Source organism: Arvicanthis niloticus, chromosome Y (genome assembly GCF_011762505.2).
Source record: "Arvicanthis niloticus isolate mArvNil1 chromosome Y, mArvNil1.pat.X, whole genome shotgun sequence".
Classification (NCBI taxonomy): domain Eukaryota; kingdom Metazoa; phylum Chordata; class Mammalia; order Rodentia; family Muridae; genus Arvicanthis; species Arvicanthis niloticus.
Window position 1 is genome coordinate 10,982,057 of NC_133431.1, and position 26,348 is coordinate 11,008,404.

General features: G+C 39.8%; 1 protein-coding gene across 1 annotated transcript in view; it reads right to left on the reverse strand.

Annotated features, from left to right (window-relative positions):
- Positions 1-2,431: 2,431 nt before the first annotated feature.
- LOC143437300 (uncharacterized) overlaps positions 2,432-26,348 on the reverse strand; it is a 49,733-nt gene continuing 25,816 nt past the window's right edge. Inside the window, exons 6-9 of the mRNA XM_076922109.1 lie at positions 23,998-24,002; positions 3,322-3,533; positions 2,896-3,156; positions 2,432-2,811 (exon numbers count right to left, since the gene is read on the reverse strand). Of these exons, the coding sequence (XP_076778224.1) occupies positions 2,432-2,811; positions 2,896-3,156; positions 3,322-3,533; positions 23,998-24,002 (858 nt within the window). The remainder of the gene's footprint in view (positions 2,812-2,895; positions 3,157-3,321; positions 3,534-23,997; positions 24,003-26,348) is intronic.

The window sequence follows — 26,348 nt, forward strand, 5'->3', positions numbered from 1 at the left end:
CTTTCTAAGATTACTAAGCATGATCAAAACAATCACCATGAGAGTAAACACAGGCCAAAGGCTATGCTTGGATTTCCTGAGACTTCATCAATGCAATTAAGAAAATAAACCTCTTTACTTTCAGATGAGAGCAAAAGGCAGCAACATTCTTCAGCAAAACAGTATAAAAATTATAATCAAAATTCACACCACCCTTAGCACATATGTGTTGTAATAGGACAGCCCATGAAGTTTCACTTAATGCATGTAGAAATCCAAAGTCTAAAAATCCACATTGCTTCTATCAAAAGCATGGTCAGGCCTACCAATAAGAATTCTTAAGCCTGGGGTACCAACTTCTGTCTTAGAATTTCCATTGCTAAGAAGAGACACTGTGACCAAGGCAACTGTTTCAAAGGAAAATAGTTAATCCAGTCTGTCTTACACTTTCAAGTATTTAGTTCATGACCAACATAGCAGGAAGAATGTCCGCATGTAGGCAGCCATGATGCTGGAGAAGGAGCTGAGGGTTTTGCATATTCATGAGAAGGCATTCAGGAAGAGACTGTCTTCCAGCCAGATTGTAGTAGAGTCTGTTTTTTACTGGCCGGAGCTCCAAAGACCAACACGCTAAGAGTTCACTTCCTTCAAAACAGTAATATCTATTCCCACAAGGCCAAACATACTAACATTGTCACTTCTTAGGAACAAGTATTCAAATCATCACAGTTCATTTCTACTATATATTCTTTCATGCATTTAAATACAACTAGGACATGCAGATACTTTACCACATTGATTACTCTCAAAAGGTTTCTCCCCAATATGTGTTGATTATTTGTATTCAGAGAATACTGTGGCATGTAAAGGATATTCCAACTTGAGTACATTCACAAGATTCCTTTCCAATTTGTGGTCTTTTATGTCTTTGGAGACTACAGTGATAGGCACAGGCTTCTCCACGTTTGTTACATTCATAAAGTTTCTCTTAAAAAAGTGTGTTACTTGAAGTATTTGGAGAGTAAATTGTAATGCCAAGACTTGACCTCATAATGACATCATGGAGTTTCTCTACAGTGTATGTTCTCTTATGTATTGGGCGATGTCTGTGACATGCAAGGGCTTAGCACCTTGATGACACTGAGTCACTCTCTTGAATGTGTTCTATTATGTAGTCGCAGATAAAAGTGAATTGTCAGTTTTTCCACAGTGATTATATTAATGAGACTTCTCTCCAGTGGGATTTCTTTGAGTGGGTGTAAAGAACTCTGACATGCAAAGGCTTTACCACATTGTTAATATTCAAGCAGGTTTCTCTCTGGTATGTGATCTCTCTTGTCACTGCAGATGACTGTGACTTGAAAATGCTTTACAACACTGATTGCATTCATAAGATTTCTCTCCTGTACCTGTTCTTTTATAGTAATGGAGATGCTAATGTTGTGAAAAGTCTTTCACCACGTTGATCACATTCATGAGGTTTCTTTCAATGTGGGATCTTTTATGTTTTTGAGATTAGTGGGACATGCAAAGGCTTTAGAACAAAGATTACATTCATAGTTCTGTCCAATATGGGTTCTTTTATGTTTTGGAAAAAATCTTTATGGAAAGACTTTTACCACTATAAAGTCCTCACAAAAGGGAGGAACTCCCCCCACCCAAGCTTCAGGAATTCATGGTCACACAATAACTCAGAAAACACAGAAGTTGATGTAATCAGCAAGAGGTATATTTTGACCAGCATGCTGATGTCAAGACCTAGAACCAATGCAGGGTCTGTGAGGATTGACCCTGAGCTTTGGAGGCAGAGGGAATTTAAAGGTAAAACCACAAGGAAAAACCCATAATCCAGGGGGAGTCAAGGAGGGTTATTGGAAAGCACCTATGGAAAGTCCCAGCCCATTATTCAGTTTTTGACAGGGTCTAAGTAACAGTCAGGGAGAATATTCTGTATAGGCTATTCTCAACAGCCTATTCGTACTCAGCCATCTTGTGGTCAGCCAAATTTCTGAAACACAGAGTTCACGAATGAGCTGACCTGTACTCTTGGTTCTGCTCAGCATGCTAGAAGTTTTTGAAAATTTTTAACATTTTCACCACAATGATCACATTCATAGGTTTCTTTGCAATATGGGTTGTTTTATGGTTTTGGAGACAAAAATTTTCTGAAAAGGCATTTACCATATTAATTACATTCACACAGTTTCTCTCCAGTATGTGATCATTTATGTTTTTGGAGAATTTTCAATTATAAATGATTTTTTCCACACTGATTACATATCTAAGGTTTCTCTCTGATATGGGTTTTTTATGATATTGGAGATGACCCAGTTGTGTAAAGCCTTTACCACACTGATTACATTCATAAGATTTCTATCTAGTATGGGTTTTTTATGATATGGGAGATAACTGGAACTTGCAAAGGCTTCATCACATTGATTACATAAGGTTTCTATCCAGTATGTGTTCTTTTATGTCTTTGGAGATTACTGTGTTGTGAAAAGGCTTTACCACAATGAATACATTCATAAGGTTTCTCTCCAATATGTGTTCTTTTATGTCTTTGGAGATGACTGGGCCTTGCAAAGGCTTTACCACATTGATTATATTCATAAGGTTTCTCTCCAGTATGTGTTCTTTTATGTCTTTGGAAATTACTGTGTTGTGAAAAGACTTTACCACATTGATTACATTCATAAGGTTTCTCTCCAGTATGTGATCTTTTATGTCTTTGGAGATTTATGTGAAATGAAAAGGCTTTACCACATTGATTACAATCATAAGGTTTCTCTCCTGTATGTGTTCTTTTATGATATTGGAGACTACTGTGACGTGAAAAGGCTTTACCACATTGACTACATTCATGAGGCTTCTCTCCAGGATGTGTACTTTTATGTCTTTGGAGATGACTGTGAAATGAAAAGGCTTTACCACATTGATTACATTCATGGGGTTTTTCTCCAGTATGTGTTCTTTTATGATATTGGAGACTACTGTGACGTGAAAAGGCTTTACCACATTGATTACATTCATAAGGTTTTTCTCCAGTATGTGTTCTTTTATGATATTGGAGACTACTTTGATATGCAAAGGCTTTACCACATTGATTACATTCATAAGGTTTCTCTCCAGTATGTGTCCTTTTATGATATTGGAGACTACTGTTACATGAAAAGGCTTTACTACATTGATTACATTCCTGTTTCTCTCCAGTATGTGTTCTTTTATGTCTTTGGAGATGACTGGGCGTTGCAAAGGCTTTAAGACATTGATTACATTCATAAGGTTTCTCTCCAGTATGTGTTCTTTTATGATATTGGAGACTACTGTGATATGAAAAGCCTTTACCACATTGATTACATTCATAAGGTTTCTCTCCAGAATGTGTCCTTTTATGATATTGGAGACTGCTATGACGTGAAAAGAATTTACCACATTGATTACATTCATAAGGTTTCTCTCCAGTATGTGTTCTTTTATGTCTTTGGAGATTACTGCGACTTGCAAAGGCTTTACCACATTGATTACATTCATATGGTTTCTCTCCAATATGACTTTTTTCATGCCTGCAACAATAATGGGCACATGTGAAAGCTTTACCACATTCACTAGCCTGATCAATCATTTTATCAATATGAATAAATTTTACAGTTGGTCTCATAATAAAGAACACTCAGGTCTTATGGTTTTATCACTTTTATGTTCACAGTTGTACTTGCTCACTGTGGGTTGCTTTACCTCTTTGAAAATGCCAGTGATGGTAAGAGTATTTACTACATGGCTCACATTTATAACATCCTTTTTCTATATGAGATTTCTACATGATGCATTCACAGGTCAGAATAAAATGGAACAACTAAGAGCTTTAAAACTCTTATTGCATTCTTAACTTTTCCTGTAGTGTGCATCACACCACAACAGCACTGTGAAACAGGATGAACAGAAGAATTGCCAAAATTCTAGTACCCATAAAGATTTTATGCAATGTGAATTTGGAAATGTTCCCAGTAAAGTCAGAAAACCAATTAATTGCAAACACCTATCATATTCAGAAAGTCTACCAAAGACAGAATACTACATATCTTCTCATTGTTCTGAAATAGACAGAGGTTGTTTCCTTTTAGTATCCCTATGCTCACATTGTTTCATCCATTCTGACAATTAATACACCCATTAAAAAAGAACAAATGAAAGGTTTCCACATGGAATTCACATGGATTGACTTTTTGTTCATTGTAGTCATGATTAATGTTTATCCACGACAACATTCTTGACTCTCATAAACTGACAAAACAATAAACTTAAATATTTCACTATAAGAATACGAGTGTCACCAACTTTATCATGGAGTATCTGCTCATTATAAGGTTATGGATACATGTTTATCACTATTCCATGTGCAATACCTAAATATTATGAGACTATTCAGATTGGTAGTTTCACAACATAGCTCTAATGGAGACACAAATCAAATAAAGGAATCGCTTAAGGCATTGTTTCCTTCTCTACTTTCTTACAGAAATGCCTTGCAAATACAAATCACATAACTGACCTTGAGGTACATAGTTTTGTGAGAATATTATAATCATAGCTACATTAAAATGACTGATATTAAAATGACTTGCTTTCCTTTAGAGCTTCCAGATCATATTAAAATTTTCTCACAGGCATATTTGTATCAGTTTAGACAATAAAATTACCTTTCATGACTTCTAGAAGTTTGACATTGTTCTTCAGTAGGATGGACTTTCAAATTATAGCCTGAAATCAAGGTACCAGAAGATGAAAGATATGGTATTGGAATTAGGCAAAATTCAAGTTACTCTGAATTTTTACAGCAATGAACCTGATTTATTCAACTCGATATTACTTGTTCTCTATTGAAATAAGGGATGATCATCAGTAACCAAGAAATATTTTTTACCTTATTTCGAGAAGCAAAAGAAAATTCAGTCTTACCTATAGCAGTGAGGTTCCAGTAGGTCTCAAGCATCACATCTTTGTAGAGATTCTTCTGGGAAGGATCCAGCAAATTCCACTCTTCCGCAGTGAAGTTCACATGCACATCATCATAAGTCACTGCATCCTAAAATATCACATGTATGTGTCCAACATAAAGCCTGATACTGACATCACTACAAAGTACATATATGCTTCCTAGACAATATAATCATATAACTCTCGTAATTCATTTGCTTATTTGCTGAAACATGAATTATTATATAATCACCATGTCAGTTTAGAAGAAACTTGAAATATTGACACTTGAACCCTTGACACAGGGTTCACCTGTGTCACTCCTGAACCCTTTGAATAGGATATAGCCTTGCAACACAAATGGCAATTGAGAGGGATATGCAGGGGAAACAGATCAACTGTACTGAGCACACATCTATAAAATTGGGTGAACCATTACTAACTACAAAAGTGATGGGCTAGCTGCATATATTTGCTCATGTCTTTAATCACAAAGGTACAGGCAGGTGTATGTCATTGAGCTGTATGCCAGCACGGTCTATCCATTGAGTTTCAGGACAGCAAATCTTACATGTTAAGAACCTTACTCTTCTACAAAAATAAAGCAGGAAACAAAAATGATAGAATGAACTAACAGTTCTTTACTGAAGTTCCTGCAAAGAATTATACATTCACTGCAGTTCTGTATTCATCTTGCATAAACATGAAGTGAACCAGTTTAAACAGCAACATTGATTAAATTTTACTAGAAGGGAATTCATGTTTAAACAGTTAAAAAATAGACAGATGAAAATATTAGTAATGCATATGTTGATCAGAAATAAAGAACGTAACTCAGAAGATATAGCTCAGGAGTTGAAACCTCTTGCTGGTCTTCCACATAATAATGGTCAATTTCTAGCATACACATGTGGACCAACACCTGTCCATTTCCTCAAGATTACGAGTTCTGAGGCCATCTTCTGACAACAGAAAAGATGAGACACAGATGATATTCATATTCATGCACCCAGCCATAATACACTTATTTATTCAAAAATTCCATGACACACACAACAGTTAGGGAGAACATCATACACCTGCAATTCAATGAATCTGAAACATCAGAAAATATTGATGACAGGAGCAGAAGCCATCCAGAGAAATAGAATATAATCTACATATTAGTCTGAATTTCAAAATGAAAGATGTGGATGAAGAGCAGCACAAAAGCAAGTGCTTATTGAACAAAAGCATGTCAGGGGGCTTATGTGGTTTCTATATCTACAATCAGGACAGAAAGGGCTTCACAGAAAAGTTTGGTCTAGAAAAACAAAAACAGAATGAATAAAGTTAAAAATATAATAGCACCGGGTTTGCAAAATAGCATAGCATTGAACAGCAAACGTGTGCACAGTATCTTATGTGATTGAGGGACAGAGTCCAAATGGGGAATGTATAGGAGCATGAGAAGAAAGCTTAAAGATCAGTTTCAACCACAACACAGTAGACACATAGAACAAAATATGTCCTGTCTAAAAGAAATGCAGGGGTAAAGCTGGAGCAGAGAGTGAGGGAATGGCCAATGAAAACTTGCCCAACTGGAGACTCTCCTTATGAACAAGCCCAAATCCATGACATTATTAGGGGTACTCTGTTATGCTCCCACACAGGAGCCTTGCAAAATTGTCCATTGAGAATCTTCACCCAGCAGCTGACTGAAGCAGAAGCAGATATCCACAGTCAAACATTGCATGCACCTTGGTAACTCTGATGGAAGAGTTGGGGGAAGGATTGAAGGCCCTCAAGAGGACAGGAACTCTATAGGAAGACCAGCAGACTCAACTAACCTTGACCCTTGGGGACATTAAGAAACTGAGACAAAAACAATAACATACACAGGCTAGACAAAGGACCGGTGGGCTGTAAGTAGCAGATGTGCAGCTCAGTCTTCATGATGGTCCTCCAACACCTGTAGCAGGAGCTGTCCCTAAAGCTGCTGTCTATCATTGGAATCTGTTCCCATAACTGGGCTGCCAGGTCTGGCCTCAGTGCAGAGGATGCACCTAACCCAATAGAGACTTGATACACCATCACGGATACCCAGGGGCCCACACCCTCTCAAAGGACAAACAGAAGATACATGAGGGACTCTGTGAAGGCAGGTGACATAGAGTACGGACTCCACTAAGTTCAGAGCCATTTTACTTATAACAACTTGAAACTGGAAATAATACAGATGATGCTCAACCAAAATGTGAAAACCATAGAAAATGTGGTTCATTTACAAAATGAAACATTATTTAGTTATCAAATACGATGACATCATGAATTTTGCGGGCAAATGGATACAACTAGAAATTATTATCTCAGTGAGGTAACCCAGATCTAAAAGCACATGCATGTGTGTACTCACTTACAAGTTAATAATAATCATAAAATACAGGAAACCCACACTACATTTCATAGACACAAAGAAACTAAACAACAAGGAAGGCCGAAATGAGCACAGTTTACTCTCACTCAGAAGGGGGAATAAAGCAATCATAGGAGGCAGATGGAAGAGACATAACTCCATGGGAGAGCAGATAAGAAAGGGGAATCGGGGAGAACCAGCAACAGGTGTGGCGAGAAACAAGAGAGGGCCAGAGGGGAAAATGAATCAAAATCTGCAGCTGGCTGGGAGTGAGGGGGTACATTTAGGATGTGCCAGAGACCAAAAATAGGTACTAAGGAGTCTAAGGTTGATCTTAGCTGAGATGCATACCAGTGAGATATGGATGCTGAAGAGGCCACATCCTGCAGTCAGGCAGGATCTTTAATGGAGAGTTAAAGACCCCAACCAATCCAAAAATCTTTCTACCCAAAATTTGTCCTGTCCACAAGAATACAATCTACAACATAGATTCTGTACAGCAGCCAAATAACCCTTTGATACCATTTGGTTGTTGTTCTAACTTGCTACTCTGCTGCTGTGATTGAATCCTCTAAGCAAAACCATCTCAGGTAATAACTGGTTATTGTACAGGGTTCTGTCAGATCACAGTCCATCATTTTGGGAGCTTAGATTAGAAACTGAAAGCAAAAAGCATGGACAATTAAATCAGCCATTCTGGATTTCTGACGGGGTTATATGATATATGGTCTCATAGTCAATCCTGGCTATTTACCTTGAGAGAAAATTTTTCAGTGGATGGTTTTCAGCTGACATTCATTCTAAAGCCAACGAAAAATCCAGGTTCAGAACTAAGAGTTTTAGTAAGGATAGATGACAGAGGTTCTGGTTAGTCAACAAAATGATAGACTGGGTATTAGGACTATCTTGTACCTCACTGGTACAAATTGGCATAATTATGCTCTAATTGTATTTTGAGGGGAAAGTATTATTTTAACAGGAAGGGTGATATGTAAGAGGAACTATGGTGGGAAGGTGTACCAAGAGGAAGAGAAGGAGTAAGGAGAGGAGGAGAAAAAGGAAAGGAGAAGCTAGGTGATGAGAGAGAGAAAGAGAGAGAAAAGGGGGGACATAGAGGCAAATGTTCACGTGTCTCCACCAGTCAAAGATAGTTTATATATCTAGGTTGGGTATTGGGTTACACTTCTGATTCAGCATTAACAAACTTATAATGCCTTTAATTAATATTTTAAAAAAGAGTATAAAAGGAAAAAGAAAAAAGGAGCATGGGATAGGGGTTTTATTTGGGGTGGGGGGTGGGAAAAGGGGATGGCAACTGAAATGTAAATAAAATATACCATAAAAAAAAGCATGGACAAACACTGTCTCCTGGCTTGCTCTTTTGCTTGGTCACTGTCTCATGCTCAGCCTGCTCTCTCATCCAGTCCAGGACCACTCACTTGCTTAGGGATATTGCAACTCAGTGGAAGAGCCTTCCTAATAAATCATCAACACTATCTCTCACAGACATAGCAACCAGCCATTCTGATGAGGGCATGCCATCGACTGAGGTTCCTTTAGATGACTGTAGCTCTGAAATGCTGAGAACTGAAAACAACAATGACACAGACACAATAATAAATGAGGAAGTTGTTACAACACAAAACCAATGAGCTAATCATATCAATTACAGGATCCCCTGCCACCACAAGACAAAGTTGGAGCTGTGGCTGAGCAAGGACAAAATTTGGAGGGCACCTGGCTCAGAGCAGGGTAGGATACACTGGAATGGGGAGCTCAGAGGCTGTGCTGACCTGGGGTGAGCATCTTTAACCCTGGGTTGTCAGGCCAGTGCTACCAAAGATGTGGCTAAAACAGCTGGAAGGTGGACAGAAAAGCAGATTGTTCTACAGACCTGGAAATGACCACCAACAAAGTACAGGTTCTCTGGTCCAAGGAAGATATGCTAAATTTGTGACAATCAATGAAGAACAACCTCCCATCTTATGACAGCTCCAAGTTCAAAACTACAGAGTCACATATGAACTGGACAGAGGGTAGTTCAGGAGGTGGGAAATGAGGTCTTTGTCTTTCTACCCTGTAAAATAAGGTAGGCAGAGCCTGATTTTGCCCTGGATGCTGTCTGGAAGAGCTCTCTGTCATGGACTAGTCAATGGGTCTAGGTCCTGTTGTTAAGAAGGATTTAACCAAAGGTGTGGGGCTAGTAACTAAATCGACTAGGGTGGAGTCTGTTTCATTTCCTCAGTGAGAGAATAACAAAGTGCCACACACAAAATAAACAGCCACAAGGGGACTGTAAAGGCTACCCAGCAGATTCCACCACTTGGACAGTGGAGAAAATGAAGACAGGCAGGTAGCTGTGAGCACTGTAGCAGGGTTCCAAGTCTTCTCTACCCTTACCAGAAATTAAGACCAGAGAAACACAGTCCACTATACCAGGCTCTAAAACATCTTTGAAGCACTTTGGGACTGTGACTGTCCAGCATATACAGTATAGCAGGGTTCCAGGTTCAATTTAGTCATCTCCCTCCACATATAATCAAGAAAAACCTGAAAACCAAGGCACACAAAAATCTGGCAGAAAAGCCACTGACACAGGAAGAACAATGGTTCATCTTAACAACCGGCCTTTCAATCCTTTAGTTGGGAGTCCTGAGGATCTTGGGTCAATGCACCAAGATGTTATGTCCAAGCCACAGAGAGCACAATGACCAACAAGGAGCCTATTGCAATGCAAACACGTGGAGGTCTTTATTATGAGCTCTGTAATAAGGATTTTCACCAGTCAGCCTCATGTGAGATCTAAACTGAGACACCAAGTCTAGAGGTGCTGGGTATTTATTGTAGTTACAGCGAGATTGGGACATTAACACACAGGTCAGCAACTTAACATTTTAAGAACTACATATCTGGTATAATCTGTAGGAACCAATCAAAAGGGCAAAAAATCATCTGACAACCATGATGGGTAGAGTAACTTTGTCTCTGTAAGGTGTATTAGTTATCATTATGTAGCTTAACCCTGCAGTTGTACCTTGACTGGCTGTGGACAAGGTGGGCTTGTCATGGGATGTTTGCTCAAGTGGACATTGTGTACTCTCAGAAACACAATTAATTGGGATTTACAAACTCATCTTTATGCCTGAGGCCCTTATTATTGAAAGATGCTCCTGTTCAACCACAAGCTATGCATTTCAGTAGAAAAGGTACTTTGTCCAAAGACCTACCTCACTATATGTTACTGCAGATCCTAATATCAGTTGCACTAACTCTGGGACAGAATACCAGTGGAAGTTGCCTGTCTCCCTGTGCATCATCTTATAGATAAGGTAGATAATCCCCAACTGCCCTTCCTTTCCTGCCTCATCCCTGTGTCTCAGCCCCACTTGGGCAGACAGTCCCTGTTCAACCACATGCTTTACCTGCCAGGAAACAGGTAAGCTTTCTATAGATCTACCACACTGTCTGTTATCCCAGATGTAATGATCACAGTTTTCCCTAGCACTGTAGGGAACACCAGAGGCAGCTTTACCTCTGTCCTGTGGATTGCTAAGATCACCTCTTTCTGCCCACTGCTTCTTCCTGCTCCCAACATTAGCAAGCATTCCCTCTTGAGGATACCCACTAAACACGTCACTAAAAGAGGCTACATCAGGCAACTTTCTCTGTAAATCCAGACATCAAATAGCAACCCAGGAGCAAAACTCCCACCCAAGCAAGACAAATCCAGAAATCACCACCGAGATAATAATCACTTCAAACCCAGAGGCCTAGACACCAGCATAGGAATATAATAAATAACAGCCATAAAAATAAGTCACCAAAAGCCCCAAGCTATCCTATCACAGCAGGTCCTGAGAAATTAAAACATGCAACAGATATGGTGCAAAAGAGGTTGTTTGGGGGCAGGGAGATGAGTGAGAACCTGGGGAAGAATTAGAGGCACAGAAGAGGATGTGCAGACAGACAGACAGACAGGGGGCAGAGAGAGAGCCCTGAGAGTAAACAAAGAGAATAGAGAGGGGCATGAACTGAGACAGGGAACAAACAGAGAGAGCTGTGTACCTGGTGGTCCCTGTATATAAAGCACACCTGACAATACCAGCAGGTGATGGAGGCATGGACTGACTTAAGCTGTTGCTAAGTCCCTGAGAGCAGAGCATTGAAATTGCCTGTGCACTGACAACTACAGAGACAAGGTTCACTCAAAGAACAGGAAAGAAAGAGAGAATCTCAGACATTAAGAATGACTATGACAAAATGGATACATCATCAAAAAATGTGGATTTGAAAAGTTTTCTGGCCCTAAACAACCAAAAATTCTGAAACATATGAGAAGGGAAACAGATGATTGGAATAGAGAAATGTGACTATCAGCACAAACGGCTTATAAAAAATATTTCCAATGAAATCATAAAGGAAACTTTTCCTAAACCAAAGAAGATGACTGTTAATGTACAAGAAGCATCCAAAACATGCAACATATTGGAGAAAAACAAAAGTCCCTTTACCACATAATAATCAAACACTAAACGTAAAAAATAAAACAACATAAAAAACTGTTCCAGAAAAAAATTAACAAAAACTAAACAAAACCAAGTAACATATAAAAGCACATCTATTAGATTTATGTTGTCTTCTTAATGTATACTATAAAAGACAGAAGAGTTTGGACACATGAGATGCAGAGTCAGAGAAACCACACGTGTTTCTACAGGAAAGTAACTGGTCCAAATGTTTTGGGCAGATTCAGAATCAGTCATGATAGTGATGTTACCCAGAGGTCACCTCCTGATCTAACATGTGAGGAGCATCACCAGGGACCTCACAGGTGGTCACATCTGGCTGATGCTTCCCATGCAGCCCCAGAGAGGACCCAGCACCCCAGCTCCCACTGCTTAGCCACCTACCCCTACCTATTGTGGGCAGTGATCCTGTGCTCACCATGACTCGATTTCAGAGATTCCCTGAGGTCTCCACACAGCACCCAACACAGAGCTCAGAGCAGGGCACAGATGACCATTCAAGCCTGCACAGGCACAGTGAACTTGCAGATTGGCACCTGGAAGAACCCGCCTCCTTGTCTGATTGGCAGGTCTGGCTGGAAGCCTTGATTGGCCAGTGAGTCTTAGCACTCCTCAAGGTTAAAGTGAGCTTCCGGTCCAGGGTCAGACTTTTTCCAGAGCTGGGGGGTGGGGGTTGGACCCCATTAGCATTTGTTTCTGTCTTCAAACAGGAAATCTCATCCCACCCAGCCCTGGGGGAGAACCCAGCATTCCAGCTCTGGCTGTTCAGCTGCCTGCTCCTCCCCTCTGAAAGCAATGATTCTGCAGATACCAGGACCTGACTCCAGACCTTACCTGAGTTTTCCTCACAGCACTTTCCTTCTTCTTCCTGTAATCAAGGTGAACAGCTTCCATAGCCCAGTACTCAGTGTGCAGTGGAGGCATCAATCTGACCGACAAGAGGAAGGATGTTCCAGCTATTTCTTAGCATTCTGTCTAAAGTCCACCCCAGTTACCTGGCAACAGCTAGGTATGCTCCTCCCCAAGGTTACCTGGCAAATACAGGGTAGGACTGACGCCCTGTAAATGTGGCTACTTGCCCCTTCCTCTCATTTGATCTCTTGATCTCTTGTTCTCTTTTTCTCTTGCCCTCTTGGGCTCTTCCCTTCCCGCCTCTCTCTCCACATGCTCATGCCTGACCTCTACTTCTCTACTCTGCCTCTCTCCGCTTTTCTCTGCCTCTACTACCCTCTTAACTCCCCTCTCCATGTCCTGAATAAACTATATTCTATACTGTACTGTCTTGTGGTGGGTTGCTTCTGGGGAAGAGCTGTCTCAGCATGAGGCATTGTCCCTCCAGGGGATGAAATATCTCAGCAGGAGGCATGAGCCTGCTGAGACATCCCCTTCCCCCACACCTCCCCTCACACCAATAGAACGAACATATTCCATCTCTCTTCAAAGAGAGGTAACTATGGGGAGGAGGATACCTGGCTGTCACCAGGTAACTGTGAGGTAGAGTTTTAGACAGAATGATAAAACCATTAACACTAAAGAGGGATTTTAGGAAACAAGAGACTTATTTTGTGGCTTCATGCTCGGCTCAGGGAAACTGAAGCTTCCTTTTACCAGATGATAGGTTTCAATAAACCCTGGAAAAAAATCCAGGTTCATAAGGGAAACACAGTTAAGCATTACTGTTAGCCAGTACATCAGTGGCAAAGTGCAGAAAAACCAGAGTTGTATTAGTACAGGTTCTCTTGATAAACATATCTCAAATCTTAGAGAGAATGAATCTATGTAAAAAGGGGATTTAATAGAATCTCCCAATAAAGGCTGTTAGACAAGGTAAATTAGAAAAACAAGGACTGGTTATTTTCATGATGCAGCATATTACAGCTGATATGCAGTGTATATGGGATTTTGAAGAGAGAAGTACTTTGTAATGCCAGTCTTAAAACACAAACAAATCACCTTTGTTTTGTAAAAATGTAGGGCAAGTACAAAAAACAAAAACACTGCCCTGTCCAATGTCCTTTATATATGTAGGTTGTCAAAAGAATCTGTAGCCCAGATTAAAGGTGAATCTGAACATCTCAAAAGAGCAAGATTAATACAGAATTTCTCATTTCAAAATTAAATTAAACTTGTTAAGTTGACCCTAGTTCCTTTATGTTCCTAATGAATATAAACTTAAAAATTGATATGAAAGGACAAAAATATATTTAATCAACATATCCACACAGGGACATATTGGACAATAAATTTAAAATGATAATATGGGTCTGAATCTTTCCTTGGAATGGGTAACATGTTTTAAAGAGTTTACTACTCCTAGACCAGAAGATGTTATTAATATTTGACATTCTCCTCACTCATACAAGACTAACACATCTATGACTTTATTATGATATATACATATTTTAAATTTTATGCAGGCATAAACATGTTAATAAATTAAAAGATATTTATATCTAGTAAAACCTCTTTAAAAATAGATAAATATACAAAGATAGGCAGATCCAGCACAGGGCTTATCTTATCTTCTAAATTAAACCACAACCATTTTCATACCTTCAGCTTTGTTGAATTAAAATAATCACAGCAGGGCTTTTTAACTGTTACTAAACCTCGATCAAAAAACAAAACAAAAAACCATGACATGGCTGTCCAGTATTTGTACAACTTGGAAGGGGAATAACTATTAAGGTAATGTAAATTTGTCTCCAGATGTACTGAGTAAAGTATTTTTAATGTGACTGATTGCAGGATGTCTACAGTCTCATAAGAAACACTTTGTCAATTTTTTGTATATAAATCCAATTAGTTCAGCATTATCCTAGGGTGAATTATGATAATTTTGAAATGTGGTGCCACTGAGAACTTAGAAAGAGAGAATAATTTGCTTCTTTCCCACCCCTGAATAAATATTCTCACAATAGATTGTAAATTTTTTTGTTAAGCCTATTGTATGCTATGGTATTAACATTTATAAAATGTTAGAATGATCTAAAGATGTAAATGGTTTCAATAAAGAAAAAGAAAGCATACAAAAGCCTTTGGAAAAGAAAGCATACAAAAGCCTTTGGAAAAGAAAGCATACAAAGCCTTTGGAAGTTCTGAAGAAATAAATGAGATATTTAAAGCACTTATATCATAAAAGTTTTGGGAAATACCTATGGGATTAAAGTATCTGTCTTCAGATCAACATTTATGACAAACTGGCTGTCATCTAAGTTCAATCATATCCTGTATCCAGTCTACATTGAGGAGAGTCAAAACACAGGATGATTCCATTAGAAGTCATACTCAAGGGAAGTCATACTCAGCCCAAGCAAGGATATGGAGTAATGTTCACTAAGAGAGAAATAGTACAAAGAAAAGCTTGAAGATACAGAGATTCTTCAGAAGATCAAGGGATAACCTAGACATGAAATTTCAACAAACCTTAACAGAAGGTCAACAGAAGTTGATTTTGCTAGACGTGTAATCTTAAGCCTAAGCAGGCATGTGTAAAGGATGATCACTTTCAAACTGCAGTGGGTCTCCTTAGTAATTCAAGGGACAAAAGTCCTCAAAACTTATGTTTGATCTTGTGAAATGTTATGTAGAAAATAAATTCTCACTCTTGATTCTCTTTTTCATATATAGATGTATCTCAATATCCCAGATGAAAGAAAAGCCCTTTGCTTACTTCAGCATGCCAGGGTCTACATACAGCTGAGGAAAACTGAACAGCCTTTTTAAATACTGAGACCAAGTCTAAATCAATGGCAATCAATAATCAACAGCAATCAATAATCAATAATTGATGCTGATCAATAATCAAGGTTAATAAGTAATCGATAGCAATCAACAAAAACACCAATCAATAATCAATAATTGATGCTGATCAATAGTCAATGCTAATCGATAATCAATAGTAATCAATAATCAACAGCAATCAATATTTATCAAATATAGAACACCATCTCTCTATCAAAGAGTACTTTTCACTAATAGACTGTGTTCTTCACTACACTAACCATGCATGATCGCTGATTTAAATGTGATGTAGGAGCAGCAGGTACCTGCTCTTCATGCAGGGTTCTGATGAAGCAAACCGCTGGCTCAAGTTATATCCTTTTGTGATGGGCTATGGAATATTGTCCAGCTCATAATAGATGCACATTACACCTTATAAAACATAACCCATGTTAAAAATGATGCTAGGAGTATTTCCTCAAAATTTCATTCTTCATATATCACACAAGATTGTAATAGAAGAGAATCAGTGGTTGAATCTAAACTTATAAGAGGTTGTCCAAAATTCCTCAATTTTTTTCACCAAACTACTGGACTTACAAAAATGTCAAAAATATCAGTCTTCTAACACCCAATACAAAGCATGACATTGGTTTTTAGGTGGGACTCTTGACTATTTTCTTTCTAAAATAAGCATAATATTGCCTTAATTTGTGGGGCACTGAGCTATGAGAGACAGCTGGGTGCCTGGTTGAATAAGCTTTGAACCCCAGAGAACCCCCTGGGATGGAAGGCGGTCAGCTTTCCGCCTGTGCTCCTGGCTCTCTCAGCTTCAGCCCTCCACTGCCCCTCCCACAGAGAGAGGTCTATGGCCATCGGTCAGGTAGGAATAATGCCTCAGGCTCTCCCCACATGCAGATGAAGCATCCCCAAGTTCTCAGACCAAGCCAGTAGGGGTTACCTTAACCCACCACAAACAGTATATATTGAGCCTCATTCAGAAGTAAAGTGAGTGAAAGAATCATCCCATTGTCTGAAAGCTTCTGTCACGGATCCACCACTCTTCACAGTGGTGTCTCACAGGGCACCTCACTGGCTCAGTGAGAGCTGTTAACACTGTGCTAGATATCTGTTCTTTTCCCCACAACCTGGCTGGCACCTCCTGACTTAGCAAAGAGTTGTGACAATTCAGAAGATGCCAGCTCTCCCAAAACGCCTTCAGGATTCTCCCCTCTCCATTGCAGAGACTTGGTGGGAGGTTGTGACAGAGGCAGCAGTGGACCTTCCCTGCTGGCACTCCACCCTGTACCCCCTGCAGGCAGAGGCAACTACAGAGACCTGTCCTCATCCAAGCTGGAGATTCTGGTGGAACCCATCCGGAGCCGCTCCCCACACTGATTATATTCTTAACTAAGTCCTGAATAGAAATTATAATGGTCCTAACAGTCTGGCTTTTGTGTATTGTGGATGTTACCCGACTCACATAACAGAATCCTTCCATGTGTGCTGCCTTCCATGTCTGTCTTATTTGAAGAATCTTTGTCATCTCTTTTGTTTTATTTTGTCCCCTTAAAAGGACTCTACTCTGAGGCACCATAACTGCTGCTCTTTCTATATCACCCCTTTGGTCAGTTTAACAATGTAGAAGGATCCATTGTACAAACACCAAAAAGGACAGATATCCTCTCAAAGGTGACTGCAGTGCCAGCCCCCACATATTCATCTTGTCACAGCATCACCAGTGATGGATTCATGGAAAGACAGGAGAATTTGTGAGAAACCTGAAGAATGGGAAAGGCTAAACAAAGGAATGTAAAACACACTGACATTTTTCCTACTGGGCCACTAAGGGTGGCAGCTTTGGTGTGGGTCTTCTTTATTCTTGGGTGGTTGTTAGCCACCAAACAGTGAGGACAAAGGGAACAGCCATGGCAATCTGGCTTGAGATGGCTGTATTATAAAATTAACTCCGGAGACCAGCACAGTGAGTCAATTCTACTTTATTGTTCCAGAAATAAGGTATATGAGGGCTTTTATGGGTACAGGTGGAAAGGATTAATTGGTCATAATAGTATACATAATTATCATGGACAGATGAAAATATTAGTAATGTATATGCTGATGAGAAATAAGGAACATAGAGTGGGAAAGATAGCTCAGGAGCGGAAAGCTCCCACTGGTCTTCCACATAATGGTGGTCAATTTCTAGTATTTACATGGGGATCAACAACTACCCATTACTTCAAGATCAAAAGTTCTGAGGCCATCTTCTGACAACAATAAAGATGAGGCGCACATGACATTCATATTCAGGCCCACAGGCACAATTCTCTTATTCAAAACTTTCAGAACAAACACAAGAGTAAGGCAGAGAAACATACACCTGGATTCGAATGAGTCTGGAGCCTCAGGCAGCATTGATATCATGAACACATGCCATCCAGAGAAATATAATATATATATTTCACCAAATTTTAAAATTAAAGATGTGAAAAAAGATCTGCACAAAAGCATGTGCTTATTTTACAAAAACATGTCAGGTGGCTTCTGTGGTTTCTGTATCTACTATCAGCACAGCAAGGACTTCACAGAGAAAGTTAGTCTTGAAAACAATGAACAAAATATATAAAGTTAATATTATAAAACTGTTGGGAGCTGACTATTAGCAGAAAGCGGCTATCAGCTTTGCAACCATCTCAAGACATATACCCTGACTTGAGACTTGTTTTTCAACAACCTACAACAGCTGAAGCACACTCTGATATCCCACATATTTTGTTTTGCTGTTTACTGCTGCCAGCTGCAAGGCGCATGGTGCACATGCTATCCACGCTATACCCGCCTGTAAGGCTTACATCATATCCACACCTGCAAGGCTCCTGGTATTTTTGCACCTACAAGGCACATGGCAAAAGCCTATAAATAACCCAGATTTTTCCCTTCAATAAATGAGACTTGATTAGAACCTCTGTCTTGTCTCCATTCTTCGAGTCTCTCTCCCTTCATCCCCTCTCTCTCTTCCCGCCCCCCCCCCTCTCTCTCTCTCTAACCTGATCCACAGACTGGAGCGACAACTTGGGCCGAGAAACAGTGAACACCAAGCATGGAGTAGAGAGGGCCACAACTCAACTCTTTAGCTGGGATTCCTGAGTGTATTGGGGTTCCAGTCCATGTACCAAGATATTGTGCCCAAGTCACTGGCACCCCCAGAGACTACCAAGAACCTATTGCAATGCAAATACACAAAGGTCTCTACTATGAGCTCGGTTAAAAAGAATTCACACGAGTCAATCTCACATCAGGTCCAAACTGAGAGACCGAGTCTAGGGGTGCTGAGTATTTATTGTAGTTACAGCAAGATTGGGCATTAACATACAGGTCAGCAACTTAATTTTTTAGAAACAGCATGTCTGGCATAATTGGCAAGAACAAATCAAGGGGACAAAACCATCTGATGACTATGATGGGTAGGCTAACCTTTCTTATCCTCTTTAAGGTTTATTAGTTATTTATATGTAGCTAAACCCTGCTGTTGTACCTTGACTGGCTGTTGATAAGAGGGTTTTGTCATAGGATGTCTGCTCAAGTGGACTTTGTGCAATCTCAAGAACAGAGTTGGTTGGACTTCATAAACTCATCTTATTGACTAAGCCCCTTATTATCAAAAGATACTACTGTTTACCTGCAAGCCATGCCTGACAGTAGAACAGGTACTTTATCCAAAGGCCTACCTCACTGTCTGTGACTGAAAACCCTAATATCGGTTGCCCTGAAACCTGGAACAGTATACCATTGGCCCTCACCATTGAAAAAAAATACTAGTGGAAATTACCTCTCCCCTTGTGCATGCATCCTAAAGATACTGCAGACAATCCCCACATGCCCTTCCTTTTCTGCCTCATCCCTGTATCATAGCCCCAACTTGGGCAGATAGTTCCTGTTCACCCACATGCCATGCCAGAAAAAACACAATGTGAGTTTCCATAGATCTATCACACTATTTGTTATCCCAAATGCAGTTTTCACAGTTCCCTCTACTACTGTACTAAACACCAGAAGCAGCCTAACCATGCTAATGAAAAGTCTCCTTGTAGATTACTAAGATCATCTCTTCCTGCCCACCTCTTCTCCCAGCTTTCAACATTAGCAAGCATTCCCTCCTGAACATAACAAACAATCAGGTCAGTAAAAGAGACAACACTCAGGGAAGTCTCTCTGCAAATCCATACATTAAACAGTAACTCAGGAACAAAACTCCCACGCAAATAAGACAAACCCAGAAACGGGTACCTAGATCATTAATCAACTCAAACCCAGATGCCAACCCACCAGCATAGGAATATAATAAATAATAGCCAGAAAAAATAAGTGACCAAAAGAGCCAACCTATCCTATCATGGCAGGTCCTGAGAAATGAAACGTAAAACAGATATGTTGCAAAAGAGTTTTTGAGGGGCAGGGAGATGAGTGAGAACATGGGGAAGGGATTGATATGCACAAGTGGACCAGCAGACAGGCAGACAGACAGGGAGCAGAGAGACAGTAATGAGGGTAGAGAAAAAATAGAGAGGGGGCATGTGCAGAGAACAGAGACAGGAAACAAACCTAGATGGCGACTGTAGCTGATGGTCCCTGTGTGTATAAAGCAAACTTGGGAACAGCAGCAGGTGATGGAGGCAGGGACTGACATAAGCAGTTACTTAGTCCCTGAGAGCAGGCCATTAAAATTTCCTGTGCCCTGAAAACTCTGTCTACAGAGATAAGGTTCAACCAGGGAACAGGAAAGGAAGAGAGGGTCTCAGACATTATTAATGAATACAACAAAGTGGATACATCAACCAATAATAAAAAAAGGTTGAGTCTAAAAGTTTCCTGGCACTAAACAACTAGGACAACTAGGAATTCTGAAACATATGAGAAGGCAAAAACTACAAATGATATAGAGGAAGAAGAATATCAGCCCAAAGATCTAGAAAACTTACCAATGAAATCATAAATGAAAAATTTCCAAAACTAAAGAAGATGACTATTAAGGTACAAGAAGCATCTAAAATGACAAATAGATTGGGGGGGGGGGGCGGAAGTCCCTTTGTCACATAATAATCAAACAATAAACATATAAAGTCAAGAAATATAAAAAAGTGCAACAGAAAAAAATTAACAAAAACTAAACAAACAAAAACCCAAGTAACATATAAAAGCAGATCTATTAGGATTATGCCTGTCTTCCTAATGCATTCTATAAAAGACAAAAGGGTTTGGACACACGTGCTGCAGAGTCAGAGAAACCACCCGTGTTTCTACAAGAAAGCAACTGGTCCAAATGTTTTGGGCAGATTCAGAATCAGCCATGACAGTGAAGTTACTCAGAGGTCACTGCCTGATCTACCACGCGTGGGGCATCACCAGGGACCTCACAGGTGGTCACATCTGGCTGATGCTTGCCATGCAGCCCCAGAGAGGACCCAGCACCCCAGCTCCCACTGCTCAGCTACTTGCCCCTACCCGTTGTGGGCAGTGATCCTGTGCTCACCATGACGAGATTTCACAGCTTCCCTGAGGTCTCCACACAGCACCCAACACAGAGCTCAGAACAGGACACAGATGACCATTCAAGCCTGCACAGGCACAGTGAACCTGCAGAATGTGACCCAGAAGAACCCGCCTCCTTGTCTGATTGACAGGTCTGCCTGGAAGCCTCAATTGGCCATTGAGTCTTACCACTCCTCAAGGTTAAAGTGTGCTTCTCATGCAGGGCCAGACCTTTTCCAAATCTTAGAAGTTTGTACTCAATTAGCATGTATACATATCCTTTAGAAGGAATCTCACCCCACCCTGCCCTGGGGGAGAACCCAGCATTCCATCTCTGGCTGTTCAGCTGCCTGCTCCTCCGCTCTGAGAGCAATGATCCTGCACCTACCAGGACCTGACTCCAGACCTTACCTGAGCTTCATTCACAGCACTTGCCTTCTTCTTTCTGTAATCAAGGTGAACAGTTTCCATAGCCCAGTACTCAGTGTGCAGTGGAGGTATCAATCTGACTTACAAGAGGAAGGATGACCTGGTTATTTCTTAGCATTCTGTCTAAACTCCACTTCATACTTACCTGGAAACAGCCAGGTAGGCCTGACCCACTGGAAAGGTGGCTAAATGTCCCTTCCTCTCTTTTGATCTCTTGCCCTTTTGTTCTGTCTTTCTCTGCCCTCTTGGGCTTTTCCCTTCCCCGTTCTCTCTCCACATACTCATGCCTGGTCTCTACTTCTCTACTCTGCCACTCTCTGCTTTTCTCTGCCTCTACTACCTCTTAACTCTCCTCCCCATGTCCTGAATGACTCGATTTCAGAGCTTCCCTGAGGTCTCCACACAGCACCCGACACAGAGATCAGAGCAGGGCACAGATGACCATTCAAGACTGCACAGGCACAGCAAACTTACAGAATGGCACCTGGAAGAACCTGCCTCATTATCTGATTTGCAGGTCTGCCTGGGAGCCTTGATTGGCCAGTGAGTCTTACTACTCCTCAAGGTTAAAGTGTCCTTCCAGACCAGGGTCAGACCTTGTCCAGATCTCAGGAGTGGTGTGCATTCCATTAGCTTTTGTTTCTGTCTTCAAAGAGGAATCTCACCCCACCCAGCCCTGGGGGAGAACCCAGCATTGCAGCTCTGGCTGATCAGCTGCCTGCTCCTCCCCTCTGAGAGCAATGATCCTGTACCTACCAGGACCTGACTCCAGACCTTACCTGAGCTTTCCTCACAGCACTTGCCTTCTTCCCATAATCAAGGTGTACAGCTTCCATAGCCCAGTATTCAGTGTACAGTGGAGGTGTCAATCTGACCCACAAGAGGAAGAATATCCTGGTTATTTCTTAGCATTCTGTCTAAACTCCACCATAGTTTCCTGGCAACAGCTAGGTAAGCTCCCCCCCCCATGTTTACCTGGCAACAGCCAGATAGGCCTGACCCACTGGAAATGTAGTTACTTGCCCCTTCCTCTCTTTTGATTTCTTGCCCTTTTTTTCTCTCTTACTCTGGCCCTCTTGGGCTCTTCCCTTCCCCATTCTCTCTCCACATGCTCATGCCTGGCCTCTACTTCTCTACTCTGCCACTCTCTGCTTTTCGCTGGATCTACTACCCTCTTAACTCTCCTCCCCATGTCCTGGATAAACTATATTCTGTTCTATACAGTCTTGTGGCCAGTTGCTCCTGGGGAAGAGCTGTCTCAGTGTGAGGCATGGTCCCTCCAGGGGAAGAAATATCTCAGCAGGAGGCATGAGCCTGCTGAATCATCCCCTTTACCCACACCTCCCCTCACACCCATAGAACAGATTCCATCTGTCTTTAAAGAGAGGTAACTATGGGGAGGAGGATACCTGGCTGTCATCAGATAACTGTGAGGTAGAGTTTTAGACAGAATGCTAACACCATTAACACTAAAGAGGGATTTTAGGAAACAAGAGACTTATTTTGTGGCTTCATGCTGGGCTCAGGGAAACTGCAGCTCCCATGTACCAGATGACAGGTATCAGTCAACCCTGAAGAAAAGCCAGAGACATAAGGGAAAAACAGTTGAGCAATATTGGTAGCCAGCACATCTTCATTAGTGGAAAAGTAGAGAAAAACAACAGTTCTATTAGTACACATTCTGTAGATAAATATAGCTCAAATCATAGAGAGAATGAATCTTTGTATACAGAAATATTATTTAATAGAATGTCTCAGTAAAGGCTGTTGGACAAGGTAAATTAGAAAATCAAGGACTGGTTGATTTTATGCTGCAGGATATTAGACCTGATTTCAGTGTATACCAGAATTTGGAAGAGATAAGTGCTTACTAATACCAGTTTTAAAACACAAATAAACAAACAAATCACCTTTTAAAAAAAAAGGTAGGGCAAGTACAAAAAACAAAACACCACCCTGTTCAATGTCCTTTATATATGTGGGTTGTCAAAAGAATCTGTAGCCCAGATTAAAGGTGGATCTGAACATATCAAAAGAGCAAGATTAATAAAGGGTTTTTCACTTCAAAAGTTGTAATTAAGAAATATGCCCCACAGCAAGCAGGATTTGAGTTAGGGCTAGGGGATTAAACAGTCATGGTTTGGATTAGGATAAGGGTTTTTAGAATGAGGTTTAGGACATTAGGAAATTCAGAGGTGAGGGTTAGGATAGAGTTAGGCTCAGGGTTAAGGTTAAGGTGACTACCATTATTCTTGATGGTCCTACTGAGTCAATATTATCCCTATTACACAAAGAAGAAATATCAGGCCTACAAGGTATTCATTTCATATCTTATTTTTTTTTGTTTTTTGAGACAGGGTTTCTCTGTATAGCCTTGGTTGTCCTGGAACTCACTCAGTAGACAAGGCTGGCCTTGAACTCAGAAATCCAACCAACCGCCTCTGCCTCCAAGGTGCTAGTATTAAAGGTGTGAGCCACCACTGCTCGGCTCATTTCATATCTTAATGGTTTGTTTTATTATTATTCTGAGAGCTTCTCTCTTACTTAGAGAAAGGCTTCTCAAAAGAACCTAAAGTTTTTCCAGCCATTTACCTCCAAAACTAGCATACTAACAAAGTAAGCAAAGACTGATATTCATAGAACCCCACAGATAATCAAAGGATAAGTTGCCAAGAGCCACACAGTCTGCTGCCAGCAAAGAACATTTATGCTACCCTATGCTTGGTCTCACTGTCAGTTATTGCTGCAGTTAATTTTCTTCTGAGATAAAATGCCCTCAGTACTCTTCTGCTCTAGACATGTCTGGTTTACTTTCTGCCCAACCTAAAAATATGCTTACTAAAGATTTCTATGTGAAGTTTTCACTTGACAATGAAAATTCCAAAACAGAAATCCCAGATAAGCAATAGACACAAAGTCATGCCTTATAAATTTTCACTTTTTATTAATTACATGTAGAACATACACCTGAGACATGGTTTGTTATTCACATCATGTACTTAATAGCAAATGAATTACAAGTAAATTAAACTTGTTAACATGATCCTAGTTCATTTTGTTCCTAATGAAAATAAACTTAAATATTGATATGAAAGGTCAAAAATATATTAAGTCAATATATCCACACAGGGACAATAAATATAAAATGATAATATGGGTCTGATTCTTTCCTTGGAATAGGTAACATGTTTTAAAGAGTTTACTACTCCTAGATCAGAAGATGTTATTAATACTGGACATTGTCCTCACTCATACAAGACTAACACATCTATGACTTTAATTATGATATATACATATTTTAAATTTTATGCAGGCATAAACATGTTAATAATTTAAAAGATATCTATATGCAGTAAATCTTCTTTAAAAACAGATAAATATACAAAGATAGGCAGATACTGCACAGGGCTTATCTTCTAAATTAAACCACAGCCATTTTCATACCTTCAGCTTTGTTAAATTAAAATAATCACACCAGGGCTTTTTAAATGTTACTAAACCTCTATGCAAAAAAAAAAAAAAAAAAAAAAACAAACAAACATGACATGGCTGGCCAGTATTTGTACAACTTGGAAGGGGAATAACTATTTAGGTAATGTAAATTTGTCTCCATATGTACTGAGTAAAGTATTTTTAATGTGACTGATTTTAGGATGTCTACAGTCTCAGAAGAAACATTTTATCAATTATTTGTATGTAAAATGAATTATTTCACTGTTATCCTAGGGTGAACTATGATAATTCTGAAATATGGTGCAACTGAGAAATTTGAAAGAGGGGATATAAATTGCTTATTTCTCATCCCTGAATATATATTCTCACAATAATTTTTGATTTTTTTTGTTAAGCCCATTGCATGCTATGGTATTAACATTTATAAAATGTTAGAATGATCTAAACATGTAAATGGTTTCAATAAGAGAATTATATAGAGATTATGATGAAAATTTCCCAAGTGAGAAGAAAAGAAACCAAACAAAAACGTTGGAAGTTCTGAAGGAATAAATGAGGTATTTAAGTCACTTAGGACATAAAAGTTTTGGGAAATACCTATGGGATTAAAGTATCTGTCTTCAGATCAACATTTATGACAAACTGGCAGTAATCTAAGTTTTATTCTATCCTGTGTCCAGTCTACATTGAGGAGAGTCAAAATACAGGGATGATTCCCTCAGAGCTTCTATGGGCAGTCACACTCAGCCCAAGCAAGGATTTCAAGTAATGTTCACTAAGAGGGAAAATAGTACAAAAAAAGCTTGAAGATACAGAGATTCTTCAAAAGATCAAGTGATAACCTAGACATGAAATTTCAACAGACCTTTAAAGTAGGTCAACAGAAGTTGATTTTGCTAAATGTGTAATCTTAAGCAGGCATATGTAAAGCATGATCACTTTCAGAATGCAGTGTGTCTCTTTATCAAGTGAAGGGACAAGAGTCTTCAAAAATTATGTTTGATCCTGTGAAATATTATTTAGAAAATAAATTCTCACTCTTGATTCTCTTTGTCATATATAGATGATTCTCAATATCCCAGATGAAAGACAAGACCTTTGCTTACTTCAGCTTGGCAGGGTCTACATACAGCTGAGAAACACTGAACAGCCTTATTAAATACTGAGGCCAAATCTAAAAGCCATATTTACCAAAATAGAACACCATCTCACTATCAAAGAGTAGATCTCACTAATAGACTGTGTCCTTCACTACACTAACCATGCCTGCTCCCTGATTTAAATGTGATGTAGGAGCAGAAGGTACCTGCTCTTCATGCAGGGTTCTGATGAAG